Source organism: Pseudophryne corroboree, chromosome 11 (genome assembly GCF_028390025.1).
Source record: "Pseudophryne corroboree isolate aPseCor3 chromosome 11, aPseCor3.hap2, whole genome shotgun sequence".
NCBI classification, from domain to species: Eukaryota; Metazoa; Chordata; class Amphibia; order Anura; family Myobatrachidae; genus Pseudophryne; species Pseudophryne corroboree.
The window spans coordinates 317,658,521-317,678,903 of record NC_086454.1 but is presented as its reverse complement, the minus strand read 5'-3'; the positions used below and the strand labels follow the sequence as shown (position 1 = coordinate 317,678,903).

General features: G+C 47.8%; 1 protein-coding gene across 2 annotated transcripts in view; it reads right to left on the bottom strand.

Moving 5' to 3' along the window:
- Positions 1 to 258: 258 nt before the first annotated feature.
- CA5A (carbonic anhydrase 5A) overlaps positions 259 to 20,383 on the bottom strand; it is a 93,205-nt gene continuing 73,080 nt past the window's right edge. For both annotated transcript variants that reach the window (XM_063945661.1, XM_063945660.1), the window contains exons 6-7: positions 8,759 to 8,914; positions 259 to 2,483 (exon numbers count right to left, since the gene is read on the bottom strand). In XM_063945661.1, coding sequence (XP_063801731.1) covers positions 2,301 to 2,483; positions 8,759 to 8,914 — 339 coding nt within the window. In that variant the 3' untranslated portion in view covers positions 259 to 2,300. The remainder of the gene's footprint in view (positions 2,484 to 8,758; positions 8,915 to 20,383) is intronic.

Below are 20,383 nucleotides of genomic sequence, written 5' to 3'. Positions count from 1 at the left end.
TTCAACAACCAAACTTACTTTAGGAAGGGCCCAAACACGCAAGTAACCTGTAGAAAAGAGTCTTAACAACCCCAATTAGAGCCTCCCCTGTGTATTTTTACCTAATGAAGGTTCCTTCATGAGGTAAAGAAACATTATATTAGCCTTGAATGTTACCCAAACGTTTGGTTCATCTTAGGTCATCATATGTAGATGAAAGCCACTATAGCAACACGTTATCTATATTTCACTTGTGCAATTAATGGAAGACGCTTGGGAGATTTTGAAAAAAGTTCTTTATTTAAAAAATAAACAGGATTAGTCTGTTGTTCGAACAGTCGAAGGGTATAATTAGAACAAGCCCCCTCTCATAGGGTGTGACATACTGTATATACTCTGCATAATATCTTGATTCTAACAATATTTCTTATAAGCAAAAAAAGCAAAAAACAGACATATAAAATATATATAAAGTTTTATAGAATAGAATTCATATATGTTTAAAAACAAGATAAACAGGATTCACCTTAAAATGGAACTCACAATTTCTCCACAATAAAACGAGTACACCCCAATTTACTAACCTCGGTGTATTAGACAGACATCAAACCCACATACATTTAACGACTTTGAATTTGTTTGACTGTAATTATTACACAGCATGCACCAGAAATGCCAGGCCAAATGCAACACCATTATATAATCCTAAACTTATTCTACTTTACAGTTCTTTATCTCTTGTATATATACTGCTACAATTCAACAACTGAGATGATGACAGTCTACTAAGACATTTTTACTGAACATCAGAACGAATATATTATACAGTGAACAGTCTCTGGATGTCTGGAACAATTTCATTTAAAGTTAACAGTAAAAGTATCCGTCACCCACATGGAGGCTGCCATATTGTGGGCTGAGGGATGAGGCAGTGTGATAAGAGGTTCTCTATGCCTCCTTGAGGAAACCAGTGAACTGCTTGTGGATATTGACTCACAAAACATGGCTGACTAATGATAAAACATACACTGACACAGACAGATGCAAACACATTTAAAGTGAAGCACAATTCCATAAACCATTGGAGAAGATAATCTAATTTATAGGGTAATAACATGGGAGCTTTAATCCCCAAAACTCCACAATCATACATTAGGTAAAATGAGGTATATATATATATATATATATATATATATATATATATATATATATATATATATATATTTATTTTACAGGTCAGAATAAATGGGTGACCTGGAACCCATGCACTACAGTATTGTCTATAAACACAGGGGATGACTAGAGCAGCTACATAATTATAAATTAAATGGATTCCAAATGAAGGATTACAAAAATAGAAAATAAAATAAAGGCAGGTTTGTTTCATGAAAAGGCATGGCGCTGCAAGACTCCCCGCAGTTGAGCCGTAAATATAATTTCTGCGTTAAGTGCGTTAAAGTCAGCTGCATCATTATAACTAATGCAGACTGCCCAAAGAGTAATAAGAGTATTAAATAGGCACCTGTAATGTTATAGTACCAGGCGTAAGCATACCTAACCTCTATACATGAAGCAGAGTGCAAGCCTTACAGATTGCTTCAAATTACCCCCCCCCCTGTAGCCATTAGAACAGGATTAAAAAAAAAAAAAAAAAAAAAAAAAAAAAAACAGTTGCTCCTATCTGCCTGGGGAGACTCGATTTAAACCAAAGGAAGTTTCTGGTCAGTAAACATTGGCACACATTGCCACCGGGGGTTAAATAAGGCAATGTGGACGAGGCCACATATGTCATTAAGCCACGGTACTGCAAAACTTTACTTTATACTACACCCATCACAAATGGTCCACGATTTGTATCAGAGATCCGCACAGCGAGCTCCGGCCTCTGCCATGCTTGATCCGATTCCGGATTGTGCTAGATAGTATATATTGTAAAGCACCGCTAGAAAATATAGGAAAAAATTGCCATATTGTGATAGCATTAGAGGAGGTTCCTGGACTCTGTTCCTAACAGCTAGTGCCAAGTTCCGTGTTTAGGATGATCTGTGCAGTGTGGGTTCGACGCCGAATGAAGTATTAAGGAGAGGGAGAGACTTAAACAAGGGTAGAACATTATAAAAGTAGTAAAATATGATCCCAGTCTACATTTCAGAGGCAGGTATCTGTGCTGTGGGAATGCTACAATATAAGGTCATACACAGTATCACTATATTGTTCAGAACAGGCAGTGTTTCCACTCATGTACACACTGCCGTTATCAGGCCATAGACAAGGGCGATATCACTGCCATTTCAGACCCTGGCCTTAGGCGTAGAGCGTGGTTATCCAGCTTGCCTTTGCTGTGACGTCCCATCATCCTTTTTCAAATCGGATAGTTTAAGGGCTGGCTGGAAGGTGGAATGGACAGTGCGGTCCTTCAAGGGTTGGAGAGGACGGAAGTTGTCCACCATGTTTTTCTCCTCTTCCCCCACAGCGGTGTAGAGTAAACTGCGGAACACAGCCAACTGCAAAGACAAAGGAGAGAGTTATTGGTGGTCCATAAAAATAAGAATTTACTCACCGGTAATTCTATTTCTCGTAGTCCGTAGTGGATGCTGGGGACTCCGTAAGGACCATGGGGAATAGACGGCTCCGCAGGAGACTGGGCACACTAAAAGAAAGATTTGGTACTACCTGGTGTGCACTGGCTCCTCCCTCTATGCCCCTTCTCCAGACCTCAGTTAGGATACTGTGCCCGGAAGAGCTGACACAATAAGGAAAGGATTTTGAATCCCGGGTAAGACTCATACCAGCCACACCAATCACACCGTATAACTCGTGATATTTTACCCAGTTAACAGTATGAATAACAACTGAGCCTCTCAACAGATGGCTCAACAATAACCCTTTAGTTAGGCAATAACTATATACAAGTATTGCAGACAATCCGCACTTGGGATGGGCGCCCAGCATCCACTACGGACTACGAGAAATAGAATTACCGGTGAGTAAATTCTTATTTTCTCTGACGTCCTAGTGGATGCTGGAGACTCCATAAGGACCATGGGGATTATACCAGAGCTCCCAAACGGGCGGGAGAGTGCGGATGACTCTGCAGCACCGAATGAGAGAACTCAAGGTCCTCCTCAGCCAGGGTATCAAATTTGTAGAATTTTGCAAACGTGTTTGCCCCTGACCAAGTAGCAGCTCGGCAAAGTTGTAAAGCCGAGACCCCTCGGGCAGCCGCCCAAGATGAGTCCACCTTCCTCGTGGAATGGGCTTTCACTGATTTAGGATGCGGCAAACCAGCCGCAGAATGCGCCAGCTGAATTGTGCTACAAATCCAGCGAGCAATAGTCTGCTTAGAAGCAGGAGCACCTATTTTGTTGGGTGCATACAGGATAAAAAGCGAGTCAGTTTTCCTGACTCCAGCCGTCCTGGAAACATAAATTTTCAAGGCCCTGACTACGTCCAGTAACCTGGAATCCTCCAAGTCCTTAGTAGCCGCAGGCACTACAATAGGTTGGTTCAAGTGAAAAGCTGATACCACCTTAGGGAGAAACTGGGGACGAGTCCTCAATTCTGCCCTATCCATATGGAAAATCAGATAAGGGCTTTTACACGACAAAGCCGCCAATTCTGACACACGCCTGGCCGAAGCCAAGGCCAATAACATGACCACTTTCCACGTGAGATATTTGAGATCCACGGTTTTAAGTGGTTCAAACCAATGTGATTTTAGTAAACCCAACACCACATTGAGATCCCAAGGTGCCACAGGAGGCACAAAAGGGGGCTGAATATGAAGCACTCCCTTTACAAAAGTCTGAACTTCAGGCAGTGAAGCCAGTTCTTTCTGGAAGAAAATCGACAGAGCCGAAATCTGGACCTTAATGGAACCCAATTTTAGGCCCATAGTCACTCCTGACTGTAGGAAGTGCAGAAAACGACCCAGCTGAAATTCCTCTGTGGGGGCCTTCCTGGCCTCACACCACGCAACATATTTTCGCCAAATGCGGTGATAATGGTTTGCGGTTACTTCTTTCCTGGCTTTTATCAGCGTAGGAATGACTTCCTCCGGAATGCCCTTTTTCATTTAGGATCCGGAATTCAACCGCCATGCCGTCAAACGCAGCCGCGGTAAGTCTTGGAACAGACAGGGCCCCTGCTGTAGCAGATCCTGTCTGAGCGGTAGAGGCCATGGGTCCTCTGATAACATTTCTTGAAGTTCCGGGTTCCAAGCTCTTCTTGGCCAATCCGGAACCACGAGTATCGTTCTTACTCCTCGCCTTCTTATTATTCTCAGTACCTTTGGTATGAGGGGCAGAGGAGGGAACACATAGACCGACTGGTACACCCACGGTGTCACTAGCGCGTCCACAGCTATCGCCTGAGGGTCCCTGGCGCAATATTTCTTTAGCTTTTTGTTGAGGCGGGACGCCATCATGTCCACCTGTGGCCTTTCCCAACGGTTTACCAACAGTAGGAAGACTTCTGGATGAAGTCCCCACTCTCCCGGGTGTAGGTCGTGTCTGCTGAGGAAGTCTGCTTCCCAGTTGTCCACTCCCGGAATGAACACTGCCGACAGTGCTATTATGTGATTTTCCGCCCATCGGAGAATCCTTACGGCTTCTGCCATCGCCATCCTGCTTCTTGTGCCGCCCTGTCGGTTTACATGGGCGACTGCCGTGATGTTGTCTGACTGGATCAGTACCGGCTGGTTTTGAAGCAGGGGTTTTGCCTGACTTAGGGCATTGTAAATGGCCCTTAGTTCCAGAATATTTATGTGCAGGGAAGTCTCCTGACTTGACCATAGTCCTTGGAAGTTTCTTCCCTGTGTGACTGCTCCCCAGCCTCGAAGGCTGGCATCCGTGGTCACCAGGACCCAGTCCTGTATGCCGAATCTGCGGCCCTCTAGAAGATGAGCACTCTGTAGCCACCACAGTAGAGACACCCTGGTCCTTGGAGACAGGGTTATCAGTTGATGCATCTGAAGATGCGATCCCGACCACTTGTCCAAGAGGTCCCACTGGAAGGTCCTTGCATGGAACCTGCCGAATGGAATTGCTTCGTATGAAGCCACCATTTTTCCCAGGACTCGTGTGCAGTGATGCACCGATACCCGTTTTGGTTTTAGGAGGTCTCTGACTAGAGATGACAGCTCCTTGGCTTTCTCCTGCGGGAGAAACACTTTTTTCTGTTCCGTGTCCAGAATCATCCCCAGGAACAGTAAGCGTGTGGAAGGAAACAGTTGTGACTTTGGGATGTTTAGAATCCAGCCATGCTGTTGTAGCACTTCCAGAGATAGTGCTACTCCGACCAGTAACTGCTCTCTGGACCTCGCCTTTATTAGGAGATCGTCCAAGTACGGGATAATTAAAACTCCCTTTTTTCGAAGGAGTATCATCATTTCTGCCATTACCTTGGTAAACACCCTCGGTGCCGTGGACAGTCCAAACGGTAGTGTCTGGAATTGGTAAATGACAATCTTGTACCACAAATCTGAGGTACTCCTGGTGAGGAAGGTAAATTGGGACATGCAGGTTAGCATCCTTGATGTCCAGGGATACCATGTAATCCCCCTCGTCCAGGCTTGCAATAACCGCCCTGAGCGATTCCATCTTGAACTTTGATTTTTTTATGTATGTGTTCAAGGATTTCAAATTTAAAATGGGTCTCACCGAACCGTCCGGTTTCGGTACCACAAACAGTGTGGAATAGTAACCCCGTCCTTGTTGAAGTAGGGGTACTTTTACTATCACCTGCTGGTAATACAGCTTGTGAATTGCCTCTAGTACAGCCTCCCTGCTCGAGGGAATTGTCGGTAAGGCCGATTTGAGGAAACGGCGGGGGGGAGTCGTCTCGAATTCCAGCTTGTACCCCTGAGATACTACTTGAAGGATCCAGGGATCCACCCGTGAGCGAACCCACTGATCGCTGAAATTTTTGAGGCGGCCCCCCACCGTACCTGGCTCCGCCTGTGGAGCCCCACCGTCATGCGGCGGATTTGGAAGAAGCGGGGGAGGACTTTTGTTCCTGGGAACCTGCTGCGTGGTGCAGCTTTTTTCCCCTTCCTCTGCCTCTAGACAGAAAGGACCCGCCTTTTCCCCGCCTGTTTTTCTGGGTTCGAAAGGACTGCACCTGATAGTACGGCGCTTTCTTAGGCTGTGAGGGGACATGGGGTAAAAATGCTGACTTCCCAGCTGTTGCTGTGGAAACAAGGTCTGAGAGACCGTCCCCGAATAACTCCTCACCCGTATAAGGCAAAACTTCCATGTGCCTTTTAGAATCTGCATCCCCTGTCCACTGCCGAGTCCATAAGCCTCTCCTAGCAGAAATGGACAATGCACTTATTCTAGATGCCAGCCGGCAGATCTCCCTCTGTGCATCTCTCATGTACAAGACTGAGTCTTTTATATGCTCTATGGTAAGCAATATAGTGTCCCTGTCCAGGGTGTCAATATTTTCTGACAGGGAATCTGACCAAGCAGCAGCAGCACTGCACATCCACGCTGAAGCAATAGCTGGTCTCAGTATAACACCCGTGTGTGTATATATAGACTTTAGGATAGCCTCCTGCTTTCTATCAGCAGGTTCCTTTAGGGCGGCCGTATCCGGAGACGGTAGTGCCACCTTTTTAGACAAACGTGTGAGCGCTTTATCCACTCTAGGGGGAGTTTCCCAACGTGACCTATCCTCTGGCGAGAAAGGGAACGCCATTAGTAATTTTTTTGAAATCACCAATTTCTTATCAGGGAAAGCCCACGCTTCTTCACACACTTCATTTAATTCTTCAGATGGGGGAAAAACTATTGGTAGTTTTTTCTCCCCAAACATAATACCCTTTTTTGAGGCACCTGGGTTTATATCAGAAAGGTGTAAAACCTCTTTCATTGCCTCAATCATGCCACGAATGGCCCTAGTGGACATTAAATTTGACTCATCGTCGTCGACACTGGTATCAGTATCCGTGTCGACATCTGTGTCTGCCATCTGAGGTAGTGGGCGTTTTAGAGCCCCTGATGGCCATTGAATTGCCTGGGCAGGCACGGGCTGAGAAGCCGGCTGTCCCGTATTTGGCCTGTCGTCAAATTTTTTATGTAAGGAGTCGACACTTGCACGTAATTCCTTCCATAAGTCCATCCACTCAGGTGTCTGCCCCGCAGGGGGTGACATCACATTTATAGGCATCTGCTCCGCCTCCACATAAGTCTCCTCATCAAACATGTCGACACAGCCGTACCGACACACCGCACACACACACACAGGGAATGCTCTTAAAGGAGACAGGACCCCACAAAAGCCCTTTGGGGAGACAGAGTGAGAGTATGCCAGCACACACCAGAGCGCTATATAATGCAGGGACTAACTGAATTATGTCCCCTATAGCTGCTATAATATTTACTGCGCCTCAAATCAGTGCCCCCCCTCTCTTTTTTACCCTTTTCTGTAGTGTAGACTGCAGGGGAGAGTCAGGGAGCTTCCTTCCAGCGGAACTGTGAGGGAATAATGGCGCCGGTGTGCTGAGGGAGATGGCTCCGCCCCTTTTTCGGCAGACTTTTCTCCCGCTTTTTTCTGTATTCTGGCAGGGGTAATTACCACATATATAGCCTCTGGGGCTATATATTGTGATTATTTTGCCAGCCAAGGTGATATTATTGCTGCTCAGGGCGCCCCCCCCCCCAGCGCCCTGCACCCTCAGTGACCGGAGTGTGAAGTGTGTATGAGGAGCAATGGCGCACAGCTGCAGTGCTGTGCGCTACCTTGGTGAAGACTGAAGTCTTCTGCCGCCGCTTTTCCGGACCATCTTCTTGCTTCTGGCTCTGTAAAGGGGACGGCGGCGCGGCTCCGGGAACGAACACCAAGGACGGGTCCTGCGGTCGATCCCTCTGGAGCTAATGGTGTCCAGTAGCCTAAGAAGCCCAAGCTAGCTGCAAGCAGGTAGGTTTGCTTCTTCTCCCCTTAGTCCCTCGTTGCAGTGAGCCTGTTGCCAGCAGGTCTCACTGTAAAATAAAAAACCTAATATATACTTTCTTTCTAGGAGCTCAGGAGAGCCCCTAGTGTGCATCCAGCTCGGCCGGGCACAGAAATCTAACTGAGGTCTGGAGGAGGGGCATAGAGGGAGGAGCCAGTGCACACCAGGTAGTACCAAATCTTTCTTTTAGTGTGCCCAGTCTCCTGCGGAGCCATCTATTCCCCATGGTCCTTACGGAGTCCCAGCATCCACTAGGACGTCAGAGAAATTAGCTATACTTTTACCTTCAACTAAACAATGGACACAACTAACACACCGACACAATTGTCGCCGTTTCAGGACACTTTTGCAGCAATCCAGCTGCCATCTTTAGGCCACGACAGCCAATGACCATTTCCATTGTTGCGACCAGTAAAAACCTCTAACCAGTTCCTGACCACCTGATAACTACACAGCATTCAGGCTGGATCCATACGCTAATACGCAAGTTAGGAGATACTGCAATGTGACTGGCTGACGTAAGAAGAGCTCTGGATCAGGGTTCAGCTACATGACAAGGATAGCCTACTGTGGAACGTGTCTTTACAGTAAACAACATATAACCCGCTTACGTGCCGAGAATAGTGGAGACACATCCGAGTCGCCCGAGGCTCACCCTATAGCTGCATAACATCTGCTCATTTGCACAGTACATAGAAATGTAAAGGTTCAGTCAAAGAATGACATGCTAATGTCACATTTCTAGGGGTGAGAGGTCAGAACGTCGGGCCATAATGTTCTTTAGATGTGGAATTTCACCAGCCCGATTTTCTACAGACAAATCACCTGACTGTGGTCCACTTCAATTGGTTTCTTCATTATAATCCAGGTCACTGACTCTGTCAGCGGTGGGGTGGTTAGAGACCCCGAGTAAGTCCAGTAATCGCTGCAAGTTGGAAGAAGGCAGGACGGGTCAAAATAATTGAATCCTGTAAGAGAGTCCTAAAAAATAAAATAAAATATTAATTTGTTTGCTAGTTTCCTAAGTGAACTTGCACTTATATAGTGAGCGACTAAAAAGGATGCCCTAACTACGAAGCTTGCTTCCTACATTTTTTTTTTCTTCTTTTACTAGCCATATGATTGCCAAATCCTGCAGAAACGAGGTCCGCCCCGTGTTCCTTACTTCATGTCCCATCTATGGCATATTGGCAAGTTGGTACATGATAAGAACCACATATTCACACAGGTTTAGGCACTATGGCTAGACTTGCAGCCCCGAACCACTGGTGCCCCTGGCTTAATCTATTTGGTCCAGACCCCACTGAACTCCCCAACTCTGAGTGACTCACCCCTCCCTCCCTAAGGTTCTAAGTCCATCACCTGCTTCACCATATCCCGTCTGCAAAACGGCTAAGCTCATTCACATGGCTCAGTAACTCAAGTTAAAAAAAAAAGAAAAAGAAAAAATAAGAATTTACTTACCGATAATTCTATTTCTCGTAGTCCGTAGTGGATGCTGGGACTTCCGTAAGGACCATGGGGAATAGCGGCTCCGCAGGAGACTGGGCACAAAAGTAAAAGCTTTAGACTAGCTGGTGTGCACTGGCTCCTCCCCCTATAACCCTCCTCCAAGCCTCAGTTAGGATACTGTGCCCGGACGAGCGTACATAATAAGGAAGGATTTTGAATCCCGGGTAAGACTCATACCAGCCACACCAATCACACTGTACAACCTGTGATCTGAACCCAGTTAACAGTATGATAAACGTAGGAGCCTCTGAAAAGATGGCTCACAACAATAAACAACCCGATTTTTTTGTAACAATAACTATATACAAGTATTGCAGACAATCCGCACTTGGGATGGGCGCCCAGCATCCACTACGGACTACGAGAAATAGAATTATCGGTAAGTAAATTCTTATTTTCTCTGACGTCCTAGTGGATGCTGGGACTTCCGTAAGGACCATGGGGATTATACCAAAGCTCCCAAACGGGCGGGAGAGTGCGGATGACTCTGCAGCACCGAATGAGAGAACTCCAGGTCCTCCTCAGCCAGGGTATCGAATTTGTAAAATTTAGCAAACGTGTTTGCCCCTGACCAAGTAGCTGCTCGGCAAAGTTGGGCAGCCGCCCAAGATGAGCCCACTTTCCTTGTGGAATGGGCTTTTACAGATTTTGGCTGTGGCAGGCCTGCCACAGAATGTGCAAGCTGAATTGTACTACAAATCCAACGAGCAATCGTCTGCTTAGAAGCAGGAGCACCCAGCTTGTTGGGTGCATACAGGATAAACAGCGAGTCAGATTTTCTGACTCCAGCCGTCCTGGAAACATATTTTCAGGGCCCTGACTACGTCCAGCAACTTGGAGTCCTCCAAGTCCCTAGTCGCCGCAGGTACCACAATAGGCTGGTTCATGTGAAACGCTGAAACCACCTTAGGGAGAAATTGAGGGCGAGTCCTCAGTTCTGCCCTGTCTGAATGAAAAATTAGGTAAGGGCTTTTATATGATAAAGCCGCCAATTCAGAGACACGCCTGGCTGAAGCCAGGGCTAACAGCATCGTCACCTTCCATGTGAGATATTTCAATTCCACAGTGGTGAGTGGTTCAAACCAATGTGATTTTAGGAGACTCAACACTACATTGAGATCCCAAGGTGCCACTGGAGGCACAAAAGGAGGCTGTATATGCAGTACCCCTTTGACAAACGTCTGAACTTCAGGCACTGAAGCCAGTTCTTTTTGGAAGAAGATTGACAGGGCCGAAATTTGAACCTTAATGGACCCTAATTTTAGGCCCATAGATAGTCCTGTTTGCAGGAAATGCAGGAAACGACCCAGTTGAAATTCCTCTGTAGGGGCCTTCTTGGCCTCACACCACGCAACATATTTCCGCCACATGCGGTGATAATGTTTTGCGGTTACATCCTTTCTGGCCTTGACCAGGGTAGGGATGACTTCATCTGGAATGCCTTTTTCCTTCAGGATCCGGCGTTCAACCTCCATGCCGTCAAACGCAGCCGCAGTAAGTCTTGAAACAGACAAGGTCCCTGCTGGAGCAGGTCCTTTCTGAGAGGTAGAGGCCACGGGTCCTCCGTGAGCATCTCTTGCAGTTCCGGGTACCAAGTTCTTCTTGGCCAATCCGGAGCCACGAGTATAGTTCTTACTCCTCTCCTTCTTATGATTCTCAGTACTTTGGGTATGAGAGGCAGAGGAGGGAACACATACACCGACTGGTACACCCACGGTGTTACCAGAGCGTCTACCGCTATTGCCTGAGGGTCCCTTGACCTGGCGCAATATATGTCCAGTTTTTTGTTGAGACAGGACGCCATCATGTCCACCTTTGGTTTTTCCCAACGGTTTACAATCACTTGGAAGACTTCTGGGTGAAGTCCCCACTCCCCCGGGTGGAGGTCGTGTCTGCTGAGGAAGTCTGCTTCCCAGTTGTCCACTCCCGGAATGAACACTGCTGACAGTGCTACCACATGATTTTCCGCCCAGCGGAGAATCCTTGCAGCTTCTGCCATTGCCCTCCTGCTTCTTGTGCCGCCCTGTCTGTTGACGTGGGCGACTGCCGTGATGTTGTCCGACTGGATCAACACCGGCTGACCTTGAAGCAGAGGTTTTGCCAGGCTTAGAGCATTGTAGATGTTAGGGTCTCCTGCCCTGTGCTGCCACGTCGTCATGGCAACCGGGAGACAAGTGCTAGTGGAGTAACCCGAGCGCAGCTGATACTCCGGTTCGGGTCTTTTGCTGTGCAGTGGTTATAGGCTCTGTGCACGGCAGGGGATCCGGTGCTGGTTTTTGTGCTCACAGTCTGTGAGGTCTGAGTGGGGCGTGGACAGCACCTGCTTTATAAGGCCTCTTTTCAGGGTAAGCAGATGCTGCTGAATCTTTGTTGGTTAGTCAGTTCATGAAAGTTAGCCAGTACTGTGTAGCTTTGTATTTGTTTGTTGCTTACTGCAAATAGGCCTGGGGATTTGGTATTACACTCTGCCAATCCAGACCTAGCAGTAAGACTGGAGTCAGTCGTTTAGCTTGCTGGGGTTCTGTTACCACTCTGTGAACTTAGCAAGTTTGCGGCTGTATTCTAAGACTTGCCTGTCTAATCCTGTCTCACTGTGCTAGGTGTCAGGGGTCAGTTTAGTGGCAGTAAGCTAAAACCTGTGCACTGCAAGTGAGAAATAGGATTGTGGAGACTCTCCTTGTGTCTATCATTCCATCTCTGACCAAGGAGTTTACTGCCACACCCGTTGGTAACCCTTTAGGGTTTTGCTGTTGCCCTTAGCAACAGCATTTCGGGTTCTCTATGTATTAAAACACAACATCTTGCTTTTTCCATCTGTGCAGTTCTAATACAAAGGAGATACCCAGTTCCTTAGCCTCTGGGCTTCTCTGTTCACTTTGTGTGTATTTTGTTACCCTATTACCTTCTGTGTACGTTATGTCATATTCCCCAGTTTGTCTGTGAGTCCATTTGTTTTGCATAACAGTTCAAACACCAGTACATTCCTGCAGACACTGGAGTGCATAACAGTTCTGACACCAGTACTTTCCTGCAGGCACTGGTGTGCATAACATATTCAGCAGCCTAATACTCCTGTTGAAATTTTGTGGGAATATGGAGCATACCCCTCAAAATACGTTGCAACAGGTGGTCGATCAGGTGCAGGTCCTGACTCGACAATTTAATGATTTGTCCATTAAAATGCACACCTCCCAGGCTGCTGGTGGAGCTCCCGCAGCAGCAGCACCTGCAGGGGTTAAGGAGCCGAAAGTAAATCTCCCGGATCGTTTTTCTGGAGATCGCTCGCAGTTCTTTTGTTTCAAGGAGAGCTGCAAGCTATACTTCCGGCTTAGGCCTCAGTCTTCTGGGTCGGAGATTCAGCGGGTGGGCATAGTGATTTCCTTGCTACAAGGAGACCCACAGGTCTGGGCATATGGGTTGCAGCCTGACTGTCCATCGCTTAAAAGTGTTGATGCTTTTTTTACGGCACTGGGCATGTTGTAGGATGACCCTGACAAGACGGCCTCAGCCGAGGCTCAGATTTCGATCCTTAAGCAAGGGCGAAGGCCAGTTGAGGTTTACTGTACGGAGTTTCGGAGGTTGGCCCATGATACCCAGTGGAATGACCCAGCCCTGAGACACCAGTACCGAAGAGGTCTTTCTAACCAGATAAAGGACCAACTGGTACAATATCCCTTGCCTGATAGCTTGGATCAGCTCATGCAGTTATCCATCCGGGTGGATAGACGGCTGAGAGAGCGTAGGCTTGAAAGGGAGACTGAGATTTCCTTCCTTCCCAAGGGAACCTCAGACTCTGAGGAATTTTCTGAGGAGCCTATGCAGATTGGGGCTACCCGCCTCTCCTCGCGTGAGAAGACGCGGAGGAGACAGCAGGGGTTGTGTTTGTACTGTGGGAATAAAGGTCATGTGGTAGTATCATGCCCAGAAAAGCCGGAAAACTTCAGGGCCTGAGGGTGATGGGAAATATCCTGTCAGGCCAGAAGTCAGAATTTCCCAAGAAGACTTTTATCATTCCGGTGACCTTGAAGATCCTCGGTCAAACTGTCAAGACTGAGGCCTTTGTGGACAGTGGGGCCGACGGGGTTTTTATGGACCGCCAATTCGCCCTGAAACACTCTGTTCCCTTAGTACCCTTGGCATCGGAAATTGAGATTTGTGGGTTAAACGGGGAACCATTATCCCAAGGTAAAATTACCTCTTGCACTAGCCAGATTTCTTTGGTTTATTGGAGCCACACACTCTGAAAAATTGTCCTTTTATGTGACTGTCTGTACTTTTGCCCCATTGGTGTTGGGGTTACCCTGGTTAAGGGCCCACAATCCTCAATTTGACTGGGTCTCTAGGGAGATTCTTAGTTGGGGTACTGATTGTTTCAGGAGTTGCTTGAGCCTTCCAGTCAGGCTCTCGCAGCTAAGTTTGCCAGGATTGCCAGGGTGTTATGCAGATTTTGCGGACGTGTTCTCCAAAAAAGTTGCAGAGGTACTACCTCCCCATCGCCCCTATGACTGTGCCATTGATTTGTTGCCAAATGCTAAGCTTCCCAAGAGCAGGTTGTACTCCCTGTCACGTCCTGAGACTCAGGCTATGGCAGAGTACATTCAGGAGAACTTGGCTAAGGGATTTATCAGACCTTCACAGTCTCCAGTTGGGTCGGGGTTCTTCTTCGTGGGTAAAAAGGACGGTTCGTTGCGACCCTGCATCGACTTCAGGGAATTGAACCGTATCACGATTAAAAACTCATACCCACTGCCTCTCATTTCGGTCTTGTTTGACCAGCTTCGTACTGCCACCATTTTTTCTAAGATTGACCTACGCGGTGCGTACAATCTAATCCGAATAAGAGAGGGGGATGAATGGAAGACTGCCTTTAATACCCACTCAGGGCATTATGAATATTTGGTGATGCCTTTTGGGCTCTGTAATGCCCCGGCAGTCTTCCAGGATTTCATGAATGATGTGCTCAGGGAATATTTGGATAGATTCTTAGTTGTATACTTAGATGACATCCTAATCTTCTCCCATTCCCTGGAGGAACATCGGAAGCATGTACGCTTAGTCCTCCAGAAACTCAGAGACCACCGGCTTGGGGCAAAGCTGGAGAAGTGCGAATTTGAAGTTCAGCAAATCGCATTTCTAGGATATATTATCTCCCCAGAAGGTTTCCAAATGGAGGGTTCCAAGGTACAGGCAGTCCTGGATTGGGTGCAGCCCACTAGTTTGAAGGCGCTTCAGCGTTTCCTGGGCTTTGCGAATTTTTATAGACGATTTATCGCTGGATTTTCGTCTATAGTGGCGCCCTTGGTGGCACTCACTAAAAAAGGGGCGGATGTTGCTCACTGGTCTTGTGAGGCTAAAGCGGCTTTTGCCCGTCTCAAAAGTGCATTTGTTTCGGCCAAGGTGCTGCGACACCCAGATCCAGAGCGTCCTTTTGTGGTGGAGGTGGATGCCTCTGAGATGGGTATTGGGGCAGTGCTTTCTCAGATGGGAGTGTCTGATAATCGCCTTCATCCCTGTGCTTACTTTTCCCGTAAATTTTCGCCTGCCGAGATGAATTATGACGTGGGTAACCGGGAATTGTTGGCTATTAAGGATGCACTCGAGGAGTGGAGACACTGGCTTGAGGGGGCTAAGTTTGTGGTCTCAATTCTCACTGACCATAAGAATCTGGCATATTTAGAGTCAGCGAAGCGTCTCAATGCCAGGCAGGCACGATGGGCTTTGTTTTTTGCTCGCTTTAATTTTTTGATAACATATCGCCCTGGGTCAAAAAACATCAAGGCTGATGCGCTCTCGCTGAGTTTTGCTCCAATCCAGGAGACCACCGAGGAGCCGTTGCCCATTGTTTCCCCATCATGTATTAAAGTGGGCATTACCCAGGACCTCTTATCATTAGTCCTTAGAGCACAGGAGCAGGCTCCTCCAGACCTTCCGGTAGGTCTTTTGTTTGTGCCTCCTAGGTTAAGACAGCGAGTGTTCCTGGAATTCCATGCCAAGAAGTCGGCAGGTCACCCGGGTATTGCCAGAACTCGGGAGTTGCTATCTAGGGCGGTGTGGTGGCCCTCGGTGGCTAAGGATGTGGATCAGTGGGTTCGGGCATGTGACATCTGTGCCCGAAATAAGACTCCTAGAGGGGTTCCTGTTGGCCCATTACATCCACTCTCTATCCCATCTAAGCCATGGACCCACATTTCAATGGATTTTGTGGTGGACTTGCCCAAATCCTCGGGGATGACAGCCATCTGGGTTGTCGTTGACAGGTTTTCGAAGATGGCGCACTTCGTTCCACTGGTTGGGCTGCCATCAGCCAGACGCCTGTCTGAATTATTTATGCTGCATGTTGTGCGTCTCCACGGGTTGCCACTTGATGTGGTCTCTGACCGCGGATCCCAGTTTGTGGCCAAATTCTGGAGGGCATTTTGTTCCGATCTCCAGATTTCTGTCAGCTTGTCGTCAGGCTACCATCCGCAGTCTAATGGGCAGACTGAAAGGGTGAACCAGTCCTTGGAGCAGTTCCTCAGGTGTTATGTCTCCAAGTGTCAGACTGACTGGGTTGCTCATCTGTCCATGGCGGAGTTTGCCTATAACAACGCGGCTCACTCTGCTACAGGGATCTCTCCCTTCCTTTGTGTGTATGGGCATCATCCTAAGGCCAATTCTTTTGACCCCCTGGACTCCACGCCTGGTGGTTCCTCTGTGGTTTCGGTCCTTAGAGGTATTTGGCGGAAAGTGAAGAAAGCCCTTGTGTCTGTGTCATTAGTGACCAAAGGGGTTTTTGATAAGCGGAAAAGACCCTGCAGCTTCAAATTAGGAGACTTCGTCTGGTTGTCTACCAAGAATTTGAAGTTGAGACAGCCATCTCATAAGTTAGGGCCCCGGTTCATCGGCCCTTATAAGATCACCAGGGTTATCAATCCGGTGGCATTTCAGTTAGATCTGCCCCGTTCTTTGGGTATCAATAAAACATTTCATTGTTCCCTTTTAAAACGGGCGATTAGTAATCCTTCTTCCAGTGGAAGACCTTCCCCTCTTCTGATACGTGGCCAGAGGGAGTTTGTTGTTGAAAGGATTCTTGACTCCAAGGTGGTTCGGGGTCGGCTGTCATTTTTGGTGCACTGGAAGGGGTATGGCCCGGAGGAGCGGTCGTGGGTGCGCAGTTGTGATCTTCATGCCCCCAGACTGATACGCTCTTTCTTCTCGCAGTTCCCCGATAAACCCGGTGGTAGGGGTTCTTTGACCCCTCGTCAGAGGGGGGGTACTGTTAGGGTCTCCTGCCCTGTGCTGCCACGTCGTCATGGCAACCGGGAGACAAGTGCTAGTGGAGTAACCTGAGCGCAGCTGATACTCCGGTTCGGGTCTTTTGCTGTGCAGTGGTTATAGGCTCTGTGCACGGCAGGGGATCCGGTGCTGGTTTTTGTGCTCACAGTCTGTGAGGTCTGAGTGGGGCGTGGACAGCACCTGCTTTATAAGGCCTCTTTTCAGGGTAAGCAGATGCTGCTGAATCTTTGTTGGTTAGTCAGTTCATGAAAGTTAGCCAGTACTGTGTAGCTTTGTATTTGTTTGTTGCTTACTGCAAATAGGCCTGGGGATTTGGTATTACACTCTGCCAATCCAGACCTAGCAGTAAGACTGGAGTCAGTCGTTTAGCTTGCTGGGGTTCTGTTACCACTCTGTGAACTTAGCAAGTTTGCGGCTGTATTCTAAGACTTGCCTGTCTAATCCTGTCTCACTGTGCTAGGTGTCAGGGGTCAGTTTAGTGGCAGTAAGCTAAAACCTGTGCACTGCAAGTGAGAAATAGGATTGTGGAGACTCTCCTTGTGTCTATCATTCCATCTCTGACCAAGGAGTTTACTGCCACACCCGTTGGTAACCCTTTAGGGTTTTGCTGTTGCCCTTAGCAACAGCATTTCGGGTTCTCTATGTATTAAAACACAACATCTTGCTTTTTCCATCTGTGCAGTTCTAATACAAAGGAGATACCCAGTTCCTTAGCCTCTGGGCTTCTCTGTTCACTTTGTGTGTATTTTGTTACCCTATTACCTTCTGTGTACGTTATGTCATATTCCCCAGTTTGTCTGTGAGTCCATTTGTTTTGCATAACAGTTCAAACACCAGTACATTCCTGCAGACACTGGAGTGCATAACAGTTCTGACACCAGTACTTTCCTGCAGGCACTGGTGTGCATAACAGTAGATTGCTCTTAGTTCCAGTATATTTATGTGAAGAGACGTTTCCAGGCTTGACCACACGCTCTGGAAGTTTCTTCCTTGTGTGACCGCTCCCCAGCCTCTCAGGCTGGCATCCGTGGTCACTGGGACCCAGTTCTGTATGCCGAATCTGCGGCCCTCTAACAGATGAGCACTCTGCAACCACCATAGCAGAGAGACCCTTGTCCTTGTCGACAATTTTATCCGCTGATGCATCTGCAGATGCGATCCGGACCATTTGTCTAGCAGATCCCACTGAAAAATTTGTGCATGGAATCTGCCGAATGGAATCACTTCGTAAGAAGCCACCATTTTTCCCAGGACTCTTGTGCATTGATGCACAGACACTGTCCCTGGTTTTAGGAGGTTCCTGACGAGTTCGGATAACTCCCTGGCTTTCTCCTCCGGAAGAAATACCTTTTTCTGAACAGTGTCCAGAATCATCCCTAGGAACAGCAGACGTGTCGTCGGGATCAGTTGGGATTTTGGAAAATTCAGAATCCACCCGTGCTGTTGGAGCACTACTTGAGTTAGTGCTACTCCGACCTCCAGCTGTTCTCTGGATCTTGCCCTTATCAGGAGATCGTCCAAGTAAGGGATAATTAATACGCCTTCTCTTCGAAGAAGGATCATCATTTCGGCCATTACCTTGGTAAAGACCCTGGGTGCCGTGGACAATCCAAACGGCAGCGTCTGAAACTGATAATGACAGTTTTGTACCACGAACCTGAGGTACCCTTGGTGTGAAGGGCAAATTGGGACATGAAGGTAAGCATCCTTGATGTCCAAGGACACCATAAAATCCCCTTCTTCCAGATTCGCTATCACTGCTCTGAGCGACTCCATCTTGAACTTGAATTTTTGTATGTACAGGTTCAGAGATTTCAGATTTAGAATAGGTCTTACCGAGCCGTCCGGCTTCGGTACCACAAATAGCGTGGAGTAATACCCCTTTCCCTGTTGTAAAAGGGGTACCTTGATTATCACCTGCTGAGAATACAGCTTGTGAATGGCTTCCAATACCGTCGCCCTGTCTGAGGGAGACGTTGGCAAAGCAGATTTTAGGAACCGGCGAGGGGGAGACTTCTCGAATTCCAACCTGTAACCCTGAGATACTACCTGCAGGATCCAGGGGTCCACCTGCGAGTGAGCCCACTGTGCGCTGAAATTCTTGAGGCGACCCCCCACCGCCCCTGAGTCCGCTTGTAAGGTCCCAGCGTCATGCTGAGGCCTTTGCAGAAGCCGGGGAGGACTTCTGCTCCTGGGAAGGGGCTGCTTGCTGCAGTCTCTTACCCTTTCCTTTGCCTCGGGGCAAATATGAATGTCCTTTTGCTCGCTTGTTCTTATAGGAACGAAAGGACTGCGGCTGAAAAGACTGCGTCTTTTTCTGCTGGGAGGGGACATGAGGTAAAAAGGTGGACTTCCCGGCTGTTGCCGTGGCTACCAAATCCGATAGACCGACCCCAAATAATTCCTCCCCTTTATACGGCAATACTTCCATATGCCGTTTGGAATCCGCATCGCCTGACCACTGTCGTGTCCATAGACTTCTTCTGGCAGATATGGACATCGCACTTACTCTTGATGCCAGAGTGCAGATATCCCTCTGTGCATCTCGCATATAAAGGAATGCATCCTTTAATTGCTCTATAGTCAATAAAATACTGTCCCTATCCAGGGTATCAATATTTTCAGTCAGGGAATCCGACCAAGCCACCCCAGCACTGCACATCCAGGCTGAGGCGATTGCTGGTCGCAGTATAACACCAGTATGTGTGTATATACTTTTTAGAGTATTTTCCAGCCTCCTATCAGCTGGATCCTTGAGGGCGGCCGTATCAGGAGACGGTAACGCCACTTGTTTGGATAAACGTGTGAGCGCCTTGTCCACCCTAGGGGGTGTTTCCCAGCGCGCCCTAACCTCTGGCGGGAAAGGGTATAACGCCAATAACTTCTTTGAAATTAGCAGTTTTTTATCAGGGGTAACCCACGCTTCATCACACACGTCATTCAATTCCTCTGATTCAGGAAAAACTACAGGTAGTTTTTTCAGACCCCACATAATACCCCTTTTTGTGGTACTTGCAGTATCAGAGATATGCAAAGCCTCCTTCATTGCCGTGATCATATAACGTGTGGCCCTACTGGAAAATACGTTCGTTTCTTCACCGTCGACACTAGATTCGGTGTCTGGGTCTGTGTCGACCGACTGAGGCAAAGGGCGTTTTACAGCCCCTGACGGTGTTTGAGACGCCTGTTCAGGTACTAACTGGTTTGCCGGTCGTCTCATGTCGTCAACCGACTTTTGCAGCGTGCTGACATTATCACGTAATTCCATAAACAAAGCCATACATTCCGGTGTCGACTCCCTAGGGGGTGACATCACCATTACCGGCAATTGCTCCGCCTCCACACCAACATCGTCCTCATACATGTCGACACACACGTACCGACACACAGCAGACACACAGGGAATGCTCTGATAGAAGACAGGACCCCACTAGCCCTTTGGGGAGACAGAGGGAGAGTTTGCCAGCACACACCAAAGCGCTATAATTATATAGGAACAACCTTATATAAGTGTTGTTTCCTTATAGCTGCTTAAATATATATAATATCGCCAAAAAATGCCCCCCCTCTCTGTTTTTTACCCTGTTTCTGTAGTGCAGTGCAGGGGAGAGCCTGGGAGCCTTCCTAGCAGCGGAGCTGTGTAGGAAAATGGCGCTGTGTGCT